The 12,906-nt window shown below is 44.7% G+C and overlaps 1 protein-coding gene and 1 pseudogene across 5 annotated transcripts in view; both read left to right on the forward strand.

Moving 5' to 3' along the window:
- Positions 1 to 9,368, forward strand: part of LOC134947663 (mitochondrial ornithine transporter 1-like) — a 199,123-nt gene extending 189,755 nt beyond the window's left edge. For all 5 annotated transcript variants that reach the window (XM_063935634.1, XM_063935635.1, XM_063935633.1 and 2 more), the window contains one exon: positions 9,033 to 9,368. In XM_063935634.1, coding sequence (XP_063791704.1) covers positions 9,033 to 9,160 — 128 coding nt within the window. In that variant the 3' untranslated portion in view covers positions 9,161 to 9,368. The remainder of the gene's footprint in view (positions 1 to 9,032) is intronic.
- Positions 709 to 827, forward strand: LOC134950247 (5S ribosomal RNA; annotated as a pseudogene).
- Positions 9,369 to 12,906: the final 3,538 nt, after the last annotated feature.

A 12,906-nucleotide genomic window follows, 5' to 3' on the forward strand; every position in this document is an offset into this window, starting at 1 on the left:
AACATAAATAAATTATGTCACGGATAGGAGAGTCGATGGTTTTCTAAAAAACATTTTTTTCTTGTCTAGGAATCCTTAGACCAGTCATGACTTCAGCCTGGATGGCGTAAGCAGTGGTAGCCTGTGCTGATGCATGGAAGGAGGATTTTTCAATGGCATCTAGACAGCAAAAATCCCATATTGCACATATCAAGCAGGCAGCGATAAGCGCATCTGGATATGTGTACAATTGCCTCTCAGGCATCTGCTTCAGCAGTAGCAGCTCGCAGAGTGGGTCGGCTATGTACATGGTAAGCTGACTCAGAATCCAGGAAGGTTCTGGAGTCTTATTCTTGTTTGCTGGAGATATTCTTTTTGGTAAAGAATTAAACAGTATTTTGGAGTCAGAAGCAGACTCCAAGAAAGTAAAGTTTCCTTTCACACATAAATTCAAACCTAGTTTGCAGCTTTTTGGTCCTTTCGGAATCAATGAAAAGCAAAAGGAAAGGGTAATGATAAACAGTCACAATCCAACAAGTCTGATAAGACTAGGAGGTATTGGGCTACCAGAGAAGCGGTTTTCAAATCTGAAGATAAGCCATCAGCCTGATGGTGCGGGCCTGCACCTGGGGGAACCCAGGGTGGGAGGCTGACTTCTTCAGGTTGCACAGATCTGGCAACAGTCTACTACAGATGCCTGGGTGCAAGAAGCGGTATCTTACAGTTATGATCTACAGGCACACCACACTGAACATGCCCAATCTTATCTGATCTTGGAAGCTAAGCAGTGTTGGTCCTGGTTAGTATTTGGATGGTAAACCACCTGGGAATACCAGGTGCTGTAGGTGTTTTCAAGAAACACCCTCATTTAAAAGTTGTACCAGCCCGTCTTCAGTGGAAACAAAGACTAGGGCTTTGCAAGAGGCAGTTCAGGAGTTGCTTCAGTCAGGAGTGATCATTCCAGTTCCTCCTGCATAATGAGGACAAGGTTTTTTTCCAACCTGTTTTTAGTCCAGAAGCCAAATGGGTCGTTCCTAACCAATCTCAATCTTAAAGTGCTGAACAAGTACATTTGGGTGCCTCGGTTTCATGTGGAGACTTTACGTTCCATTATTTTGGCCATGGAGCAGGAGGATTTTATGGTATCCCTGGATATCCAGGATGCTTATCTACATGTTCCTATAGCACTGTCCCATCAGCGCTATGTCTGGTTTTCTATGTTCCAGTATCATGTTCAGTTTCAGACCCTACCATTTGGACTGATGGGTTTTGGTGATGGCAAGCTGCGCTTTACTCTTAAAAATGTTAGTGTAGGGTAGCTGCTATTGGAAAGAGAAAGATTAGTTAAGGGTACTCCTTCCCCCAACACAATTTATATGGTGCAGAAAAGGTATTTTCCAGCGCTTTCCCTATATTAACTTAATAAATTAAATTTATAGACAGCTTTGAAATTTTAAATTTTTATTCAAATATATTGTCTTATGAGTATTATGAACATTGGTCAATGTTAAAAATGCTTGTGATCACAAGAATTAATTATATAAAAATTACCAGTGCGTTCTCTAATAGCAGACATAAATTACACACAGACACAGACATACAACAGACACATATAGATGCACTTGTTTCAGTTGTCTCAGGAGTTGATACACTTTGTAGCGTTTTACTCTTCTCCCTTTGTTTAGGCCTGTCACAATTTTGCGGCTCCCTTATCTCCTTATAAATATTTATATCTCAGTTCCTTGATTTCCGTTAGGTAATTCTGTTTATCTCTGTCCATACTGCTCCTTTAAACCAGGACACTCATGGATTACACAGGTTCTCTACCATTTGGACTGACCACAGCTCCCAGAGTATTCACCAAAATGATGGTGGTGATGGCATTTTACCTCCATTAGCAGGGGATAAGGATCTTAAAAAATCCATACCTTGATCACTTATTAATCCTGGCACAGTCTCAGGAATTTTACTGTGTCATCTGCAACAGACAACAGCTTGTTACAGAGATACGGTTGGCTTATAAATTGGGCAAAATCATCTCTGGTTCCATCACAATGGATGACTCACTTGGGGGCTGTGTTGGAATTGGGTATTCAGAGACTAATTTTACCTCTGAACAAAATATTCAAAATTCACTTAAGGATTCAGGAGTCGCTACACAGTCAAACTGTATCCATTTACGTGGTAATACGTTTGATGGTATAGACATTCAGTATGATGGAGTATACTCTGTTCCATTCAATACATTTGCAACATCTGATCCTTTCCAAGTGGAAAGGTTTTTCATCAGACCATAAAAGCGCAGATTATGGTCTTTCCTCTGGAAGTTAGGAGCTCAATAGCCTGGTGGCTACAGACATCCTATCTGGACAAAGGGAGGCTCCTTTGGATATCAGTTTGGGAAACTCTGACAATGGATGCCAGGCTGCAGGGCTGGGGAGAAGTGTCAGGAAGGAGTTGTTTCCAGAGGCAGTGGACCAAGGAAGAAAGTTGTCTGCCAATAAATATATTGGAACTTCGGGCCGTATATATGGCATTTATTCAGACAGAATATCCTTTTAAGGAAACCAGTTCGAATCCGCTCGGACGTTGCAATGGAAGTAGCGTACCTCAACCATCAGGGAGGAACTCGCAGCCAAAACACAATGAAGAAGGTAAGTCACATCTTAAGGTGGGCAGAACTTCATTATCCAGCCTTGTTTGCAGTTATCATTCCGGGAGTCCTTACCTGGGAAGCGGATTTTCTCAGTCGACTCGCCATTCATGCAAATGAATGGGCTTTACAACCCAAGGTCTTACAAACTCTGGTAAATAATGGGGGTTACTGGAGATAAATCTCATGGCGTCCCATCAGAACAACAAAGTTTCCACATACAGGTCAAGAACAAAGGATTCCCTAGCGACCTTTTGTGGATGACTTGTCAACTTTTCATCTGGCTCATGTGTTTCCACCAATCGCCTTGTGATCCAGGGTGGTGCGAAATGTAAGACAAGGTAAGGGTGCCGTGATATTAATAGCTCTGGCTTGATCCGGAAGACATTCGTACACAGATCTGCAGAGGATGTCTATGGATGCTTCATTCCTACTCCTTCAACTGTCTCAGGGTCCTGGTCATCACAAACACCTGGATTGACTGTCTTTGATGGCGTGGCTCTTGAGACTTCCATCCTGAAGGCAAAAGGATTCTCATAACAGGTAATTCAAACTATGCTCAGAGCAGGAAACTTTCCTCAACTCTGATTTATCACCAAATATGACAAGCCTATATTCAATGGTGCAGTCATCAAAAATTTGACGCTTGGTTTTTCAGAGTTTCCAGAGTCTTAGCATTCCTTAAAGCAGGAATGCTTAAAGGTTTATGGGTGGCTTCCTTGAGAGTACAAGTGTCAGCATTGACTGTATGGTTCAAAAAGAAAATTGCTAACCTGCAGGATGTGCAAACTTTTTTCCAGGGTGTGTTGCACATTCAGTCTCCTTTGTGCCTCCTACAGTGACTTGGGACTTAAGTTTCACCCTAAAGGCCCTTAAAGTTGCCCCATTTGAACCACTAAAAAGAGCAGATCTTAAATGGTTGACAGCTAAAGTTCTTTCTATTGACTATTGCTTCAGTTAGAAGAGTTTTTAGATTTAGGGGCATCATTATGTCGCCCTCCATTTCTGATTTTTTTTTATCCAGATAGAGTGGTTCTTAGAACCAAATATGGATATCTTCCTAAGGTGGTGTCTTAATTCCATCTTAACAAAGAAATTGTAGTCTCGGTCTTCCAGGGGCTGGACCTTTCTGCGGGAGATGCATTGTTGGGCGTCGTCCGTGCCTTAAGGAACTACGTGGATCGTACCAGTTCCATCAGAAAGACAGACACACTCTCCGTTCTCTACGGATTTCACAAGAGAGGATAGCCTGCTGATAAGCAGACACTGGCAAAGTGGCTTCGGATGAAAATTTCAGAAGCATACTCTTAAGCTGATCTCCCTGTTGCGGCTAATGTCTCTGCTCATTCTACTTGTAAGGTAGGTCCATTATGGGCAGCACAATGTGGTGCTTCAGCAGAATAGATATGTTAGGTAGCCATATGGTCTCCATTAACACATACATTAGACATTATGCTTTTGATACCTTTTTCCTCTCAGGACACTGAATTTGGGCGAAGGATTCTCCTGTCCAATCAGGAGTGTCCCCACCACTAAATTCCTTTGGTAAGAACTTACCGTTGATAACAATATTTCTCTTAAGTCCACAGGGATCCCACCCTGATGCAGCTGATTTGAGGATCCTCTCACTCACTAACCTCTTCCTTCTTGTACGGAAGGGTGTGCATGTGTGTTCTTCTCCCCTGTTTAGGGCTCTCTATGATGCTCCTGCCTTGAGCTTTGGAAAAATAACTGATTTGCCTAAGCCAGGAGGCGGGATATATGGACAGGCCCATTGCATGCTGGGAGACTGAAAGCTTTGACCGATTGGTGCAAACCCGCTGTTGTGTCATATCCCAATTTATCCTGTGGATCCTGTGGAGTTAGGAGAAATACTGTTATCAACTGTAAGTTCTTACCATAACAAATATTTTCTCTTCTAAGGGGATAAACCTCTTTTGCCTTTTTTATATATTATTTTTGGCTTTTTCGAAAGAGTCTTAACCAATTGGTCATCAAGGCTCAGAATATGACAGTGTTTTTTGAATATTCTTTCTGTTAGGTGGTGATCACTGCTATATTGTGTTACAAATGACAGTTGTTCGTTCTTTCTTTCTTTCTTTTTGTTTTTTATTGAATAATTTTCTCTTTCAATTCTATCTTTTCAATTTCTTTTTGCAGTATTTCTTCACTGTATCCTTTTTCCTTGAATTTTTCTCTCATCTCTTTCACTTGTATATGGAAGGTTTTTGTCACTGAACAGTTTTGATGTACTCTTCTGTATTGTCCGCCTAGGATATTTTGCAGCCACAGGTGGTGGTGATTGCTCTTGGTTTCCAATGCGGTGTTTCCACTGACCTTTTTTGTATGGGTACGAGTTTGGATAATATCATTCGAAATATATTTCTCCAAGTCCAAGAAGACCACTGTGTCTTTGCTTGCTGTTGAGGTGAATTCTAATCCATATTCATTCTCATTTATATATTTCAAAAACTCCTGTGTCTCAGATCCTTCCCATATGAAAAAAAGGTCATCTATATATCTGTACCAATATTTTATGTTCTTTTTGTATGGGTTGTCATTCCATATTTTTCTTCTTCCCAGTTCGCAATAAATAAGTTGGCATAGCATGGTGCAAATGAAGTGCCCATTGCTGTGCCTTTGATTTGGTTGTAAAATTTCCCTAATACCAGAAATAATTGTGATGTAGGATAAAATATATCCCATCCATTATGATATTGATTAGTTGGAATATCTTTCATTGATGATAAGAACATTCTTGTCACTGTACACCCCTGTTCATGATTTATGCAGGTATATAAGGATTTTACATCACTTGTACAGAGAAAAATAACCTGTTTCCATTGGATTTCCCTAATTTTTGATAGTATGTCAATCATGTACTTTAGGTAGATTTTTTTGTTTGCATACTAGATCTTGTAAGAAGAAGTCAATGTACTTTGAGAGGTCTGATGACAATGAGTGTATACCAGAAATGATCAGTCTTCCGGGCGTTTTTCCTTCATTTTTGTGGAGTTTAGTTAACTGGTAGATTGTTGGGATTTTTGGATGCCTGTTATATAGAAACTCAAATTCTCATTTGTTTATTATTCCAATATCCCTTCCTTCTTCCAAAATCTCCAACAGTTCTTTTTGAAACTTTTCCGTTGGGTCTCCGTCTAGTTTTTTTTTATATGTTTCCTTGTCTGCTAGGAGGTTCTCCATTAGGTGTATGGCACCTTCAGACTGATGACACCGATCCTGCCACCACCAAGAGTTAGGCTGGGCGATGCCATGCTCACTCTGGATCTTTGGTTCCACTTTACCAGTAAAATATATCTTTGAATCAGTAGCTTATGGCCTTGGGAGATCGTGAGCTTTGAGAATCACAAAATATCAGAAATAAAAATTAGGTCTTCGTTTTAAGTAATCACTTCAAAGCTTACGGTTACCAAAGGTTCCTAAGATTATAAGTATTAAAAGTTTGCACGAAGTTACGGCAATTTCAAGAAAGAAAATAAATGGGGGAAAAAGTTCAGATTGCCTGGACAGGGTTTGAACAATGGCAGAAGTGAGGTCTCTTCCTGAAGGCAGGGTGCATTCTGATCATCTGATCCCCTCATGCAAATAAACCATTTGTATTGGGTGCCACTGGTACTTTTTCCAGATGACAGTAACTCCAAGCCCCCAACCTTGGAATTTAACACTCTGGTTGCCAGATTCAATTAATCCATCACTCACTCAGAAGTAATTGTAACTGGAGGAGGGGGTTGTCCAAAGTGGGCAGATTTAGGGCCCAGGTCAGGGAGAGAGTTTCATACCTCCTTAGACATTGTGTTTTCCCTGACCTGTATAGAACAGACCTCTGACCAAACAGATCTCAAAATACAATTAACACACCATTTGTAAAAGCAAGATGACATACTCCCAGGCAGTTACTATACATTAGTCATCCTGCAAATCCTATTTTAGGCGTTATTGGGTCCCCATTGTCACACCTCCCTCCTTACAGTTTTACCAATGACATTTTTCAATGTAAAATATACATTGCTGCAACATGTAATTTTAATAGTACCATTCTCAATTATGCCCGTTCTGATATGAAATGGGCTTTCGCTACAGCCTTCTTTGGTATAGCAATAAATAAAGCACAGGGGCAGACACATAACATAGCTGGAGTAGACCTAAGTGGAGAATGCTTTTCTCATGGTCAACTTTACGTGACCCTTTTGCGTGTTACGTCAAGACGAAATCTTTTTGTATTGATGCCAGGTAAAAAAACGACTGATGTCATCTGCAAGGACTGTAAGACCTTGGTTATAAAAGCCTATTGCTGGGAATTCAGAATTGCTCCTGTGTGAAGTCGTTGCGGGTCGCTAGTAAATTGATAGAAAAGATATTAGACCCTTAAAATAGAAATTAATGAATGTGTGCTCTAGCATATTTATAATGGATGCAGTGTGTGTGGTGGACACGGGCTCCCGGGGGGCCCGCAACGTACACACTGCATCCATTTTTTTGCGATACTTATCCTCCGGAGCTCCACGCCACAGCAGCAGCACTGCAGAAATCATTATGAAAATGGCACAGCGCCCATTCTCCTGGCATCTGGCATGCCCAGCAATAAATTCACTGGGAAAATGGCCACCAAGCCTGTGCAGTAGACTCTGGGACAGCGCTAGGGTCCCCTATTGCCCAAAGTCTACATCACTGCTGGCCAGAGAGCAGGGGGCCCAGATGTGTCTGCACACGGGCCTCCTCCTCCCTAGAAGTGCCCCTGAAGGTGTGATTTAGTCATGGAAGAACAACATCCATTGGGATTGATTTTAATCTATTTGAACTTGATTAAAATCGACCTTTAGTAGTAAATATACCCCTCGGTTTCGATTGATTCATTTCTGGCTTGGGGTGATTAAATTGAAAGATTAAGGCAAGTCTTCGGTGAATGAAAGCCATCATGTACTATGCGGTGATCAAGCACTGAGATTCTATTTCACACTCCCCAAATTTATTACAATACACAGCAAGCACTTCACCCAACTTTATGTTATCAAGGTCGCAATTTAATTAGAGTGTGACTGTGGCGGAAGGTCTGGGTGGAGCCTGTGACTGGCAGAAGTCTGGGTGCAGAGTATGACTGTAGGGGAAGGTCTGGGTGCAGCATATGACTGGCGGAAGCTCTGGGTGTAGTGTGTGATGGTGGTGGAAGCTCTGGGTGGAGTGCGTGACTGGCGGAAAATCTGGGTGCAGCCTGTGACTGTGGCGGAAGGTCTGGGTGCAGCCTGTGACTGTGGCGGAAGGTCTGGGTGTAGTGTGTGATGGTGGTGGAAGCTCTGGGTGGAGTGCGTGACTGGCGGAAGGTCTGGGTGCAGCTGGTGACTGTGGCGGAAGGTCTGGGTGCAGCCTGTGACTGTGGCGGAAGGTCTGGGTGCAGCTGGTGACTGTGGCGGAAGGTCTGGGTGCAGCCTGTGACTGTGGCGGAAGGTCTGGGTGCAGCTGGTGACTGTGGCGGAAGGTCTGGGTGCAGCCTGTGACTGTGGCGGAAGGTCTGGGTGCAGCTGGTGACTGTGGCGGAAGGTCTGTGTGCAGCCTGTGACTGTTGCAGAAGGTCTGGGTGCAGCCTGTGACTGGCGGAAGCTCTGAGTGCAGTGCGTGAATGTGGCGGAAGCTCTGGGTGGAGTGCTTGACTGTGGCAGAAGGTTTGGGTGCAGCCTGTGACTGTGGTGGAAGGTCTGGGTGGAGCCTATGAGTGGCAGAAGTCTGGGTGCAGCGTATGACTGTAGGGGAAGGTCTGGGTGCAGCATGTGACTGGCGGAAGCTCTGCATTGAGCCTGTGACTGGCAGAAGTCTGGGTGCAGCGTATGACTGTAGGGGAAGGTCTGGGTGCCGCCTGTGGCTGTGGCGGAAGGTCTGGTGTCACCTGTGGATGTGGCGTAAGGTCTGGGTGCCGCATGCAGCTGTGGCGTAAGGTCTGGGTGCAGCGTGGGGCTGTGGCGTAAGGTCTGGGTGCAGCGTGGGGCTGTGGCGCAAGGTCTGGATGCCACGTGGGGCTGTGGCGCAATGTCTGGGTGCCGCGCGGGGCTGTGGCGCAAGGTCTGGGTGCCACGTGGGGCTGTGGAAAGTCTACTGCATGCATATTTTTACCCCAGTGTAATAACCTTCCTTACAGGTTGGTTGCTGGCCCCACTACAGCCTATATACAGTGTTTGGCATGAAGGCTGTGTGTTAGACTTGTAAAAGGAATATTTTTGTTATTATGTGACATTCTAATTATGCAGGATAGAAAGGCCCAAGTAAATGAATGGAATTTTATAAATGTCTTCTAATTAACATACCTGATACCCTCTTGTGTAACAACTGTGCCATGGTGATATACATGTTGTCAGTATGACTGTCCTGACATTCTCTCCTTTCTCTATAGGGATTCTCACTCTGTACAGTGGCCTAATGCCCACAGTGGTCAGGGCATTCCCCTCCAATGCTGCTCTCTTCCTGGCCTATGAGATGACAAAGAGGACTCTGACAGGATGCTCAAACACTCAGACCTGAGGATAATTCTCTGTGAATGCGGGATTTAAAGTGCTCTCGTACTCTCTTCTTACAGCTACATAAGCTCATCTTGTCTCTGTATACTATAAATACAGTGTATTACTTTGGCTATAGGATCTCTTAGAATATGGCTGCCTCTTAGGCTTCTCCATGATTGTTGTCACACCTCCAAGTGCATGGTTTATATAATAAAATATTATATACAGAATGCAGTATGACCCTTTCTTCTGTGGGATTGAATGGTGAACTTGGGTATCCTCACCTTTCGGTTTGTCAATATGTTTTAGCCGTCCTCCCTTCAGTGATATTTTTCTGACTGTGTGTGTGTGTGTGTGTGTGTGTGTGTGTGTGTATGTATGTGTATATATTAGAGATGTGCGGCTCTGTTTTGGTTCTAATTCCACTTTCATGTTTTGGTATTGGCTTGGTTTTGCCAAAACCACCCTTTCTTGTTTTGGATCTGGATGATGGGGATGTGGGCATGGAGTTGTGTAACAAGCTGGTGAGCACGGGGACGTGTGTGACAGGAATTTGCTCCCAGTCCTTTTATGCCGGAGCAATATTTAGATACATCCGGCTCTTTAAACCCGTTACCTGCATCGCAGGTGCGAGTGCAGAGAACCGGGTGCATATAAATAATGTCCCGGAATAATTGGGCTGGAGTGAGTCCGCATTTAACCAGCCCCATGCAGGGCTCATGAGCACAGGGAATGTGTGTGACAGACTGGTAGGCATGGGGACATGTCTGACAGACTGGAGCCTGATGACATATGTATAATACTGTATATAATACACTTTTCTTATTGTTTGTAGTAAAATATTTGCCCACCCAATCTCCCTAACATTTCAGAGTGGCCCACTCAGGATAATAGCTGAATGCCCCTGATCTAGGAACTAGAGATGCATGTGCAGCCTGGCCAGCAGCATCTCATAGTCCCTCATCTTGGCCAGAGCACTGTGGTCCCCATGTCTCCGCTGTTCCTCCTCCATCCCCACAGGCCGGACCCCATTACAGTTCCTGTGGAAGGCGGGCGCAGCGTCGAACAATCAGGTGCTGCATTATGACCTCTGCTGATATGGCCAGAAATGCAGGAGGACATGTTATGTTGCTGAGGTGCCGATCTGTTGTGAGTGTCACCGTCGGCAGTAACCCTACTTGTGCCTGAAGGAGCACACTGCTGGGTATCAGAAACTCAGGGGTCTATTTACTAAGCCTTGGATGGAGATAAAGCCGCTGGAGATAAAGTACCTGCCAATCACATCCTAACTGTAATTTTTCAAACCCAGCCTGTGACATGGCAGTTACGAGCTGATTGGCTGGTACTTTATCTCCGGCCACTTTATCTCCACCAGAGGCTTAGTAAATAGACCCCTAAGTTTAGAGAAGGCAAGTTCCAGAACTGTGGACTGTGCAGGTGTGGTGGGAGGCAGCCTGTGCCGTCTCCTGTAGAATATCTGGATGGCATGGGCAGCGCTTGAGCAGGAAGTGTCTGCCCGGACCAGTAATTTAATAGGTGATGTCACTGACGACTGGCAGTTAGCGCCAGTCACCAGTCCTGGCAGCAGTGGCTGACCCTGCTTAAATAACAATAAAACAAAATCTGTTGAACGACAGGGAGGCACATACCTTGGTGCACAGCCTTGGATTAACCAGTGAGGGTATTCAGTGCAATGGGTGGAGGGGGTTCTGGGGCACTCTCCTTGCACACCCCCATATATTAAATTCACCTCTCTGGAGTTCCAAGTCAGCAGTGGCAGAGCTGCAAAAATCACCAGAAACATGGCATGGCTAGAGAGAAGGGGACCCGCACAGAGACTGCACACAGGGCCCCTTCTCTCTTAATATGCCCTAGGCGGAATCTATCTGCATTTCCACTTAACATCTGACTCAGAACCAGGCCCTATGGGGGTCATTCCGAGTTGATCGTAGCTGTGCTAAATTTATCACAGCTACGATCATGAAATTAGACATGTGGGGGGACACCCAGCACAGGGCTAGTCTGCCCCGCATGTCAATGCCGTCTACCCCCCGCAGAAGTGCAAAGGCATCGCACAGCGGCGATGCCTTTGCACTTCAAGAGTAGATCCCGGCCAGCGCAGCTTTAGCTTGCTGGTCGGGAGCTACTCTTCGCTCCCCGGCCCGCAGTGGCTGCGTGTGATGTCATGCAGCCGCTGCGGGCCACTCCCGGCTTGGTCCGGCCACGCCTGCGTTGGACGTCGCTACATTCTCTTAGTGTCAAATCTCAATATCAGTGCTTATTGCTGCTCAGTAATTCTAGTACAGTATCTCTCTTATGCTGCATCTTGCTGCTGTAGGGTGCTCTGGTAGTAATGTCCTGTGACTGCATCAGTCATCATCATTCCAGTCACAGTAATATCTGGGGGGGTTGACAATTTCAGAGTGCTTTTGTGCTGCTCAGTAATACTAGTACAGTGTCTTGTGCTGCTCAGTGTCAGTTCTCCGTAGTATCAGCAGTGCTCAGTATCACTGCTCATTGTCTTGTGGTGCTCAGTAATACTACATTACTAATACTAGTACAGTGTCTTGTGCTGCATCTTGCTGCTGTAGGGTGCTGTGGTAGTGTCCTGTCACTGTGCATAGGTCATCATCATTCCAGTCACAGTGGTATCTGGTATCTATCTAGTGGTATCTAATTCCAGACATTACTGCCATCTAATTCCAGATATATTACTGGCATATAATGCCACACATTAAAAAATGGAGAACAAAAATTTGGAGGGTAAAATAGGGAAAGATCAAGATCCATTTCCACCTAGTGCTGAAGCTGCTGCCACTAGTCATGGCAGAGACGATGAAATCTGCCAAGGCCGATGCCCAATGTCATAGTAGAGAGCATGTAAAATAATAAAACACAAAAGTACAGTAAAATTACCCAAAAATCTAAATTAAAAGTGTCTGAAGAGAAGCATAAACTTGCCAATATGCCATTTACGACACTGAGTGACAAGAAACGGCTGAGGCCCTGGCCTATGTTCATGGCTAGTGGTTCAGCTTCACAAGAGGATGGAAGCACTCATCCTCCCGCTAGAAAAATGAAAAGAGTTAAACAGGCAAAAGCACAGCAAAGAACTGTGCGTTCTTCTAAATCACAAATCCCCAAGGAGATTCCAATTGTGTCGGTTGCGATGCCTGACCTTCCCAACACTGGACGGGAAGAGGTGGCTCCTTCCATCATTTGCACGCCCCCTGCAAGTGCTGGAAAGAGCACCCACAGTCCAGTTCCTGATATTCAAATTGAAGATGTCAGTGTTGAAGTACACCAGGATGAGGATATGGGTGTTGCTGGCGCTGAGGTGGAAATTGACGAGGAGGATTCTGATGGTGAGGTGGTTTGTTTAAGTCAGGCACCCGGGGAGACACCTGTTGTCCGTGGGATGAATAAGGCCATTGACATGCCTGGTCAAAATCCCCCCAAAAAATCACCTCCTCGGTGTGGAATTATTTCAACAGAAATGCGGACAACAGGTGTCAAGCCGTGTGTTGCCTTTGTCAAGCTGTAATAAGTAGGGGTAAGGATGTTAACCACCTAGGAACATCCTCCCTTATACTTCACCTGGAGCGCATTCATCAGAAGTCATTGACAAGTTCAAAAACTTTGGGTGACAGCGGAAGCAGTCCACTGACAACTGAATCCCTTCTTCCTCTTGTACCCAAGCTCCTGTAAACCACACCACCAACTCCCTCAATGTCAATTTCCTCCTTAGACAGGAACGCCAATAGTCCT

This window comes from Pseudophryne corroboree, chromosome 8 (genome assembly GCF_028390025.1).
Source record: "Pseudophryne corroboree isolate aPseCor3 chromosome 8, aPseCor3.hap2, whole genome shotgun sequence".
Taxonomy (NCBI): Eukaryota; Metazoa; Chordata; class Amphibia; order Anura; family Myobatrachidae; genus Pseudophryne; species Pseudophryne corroboree.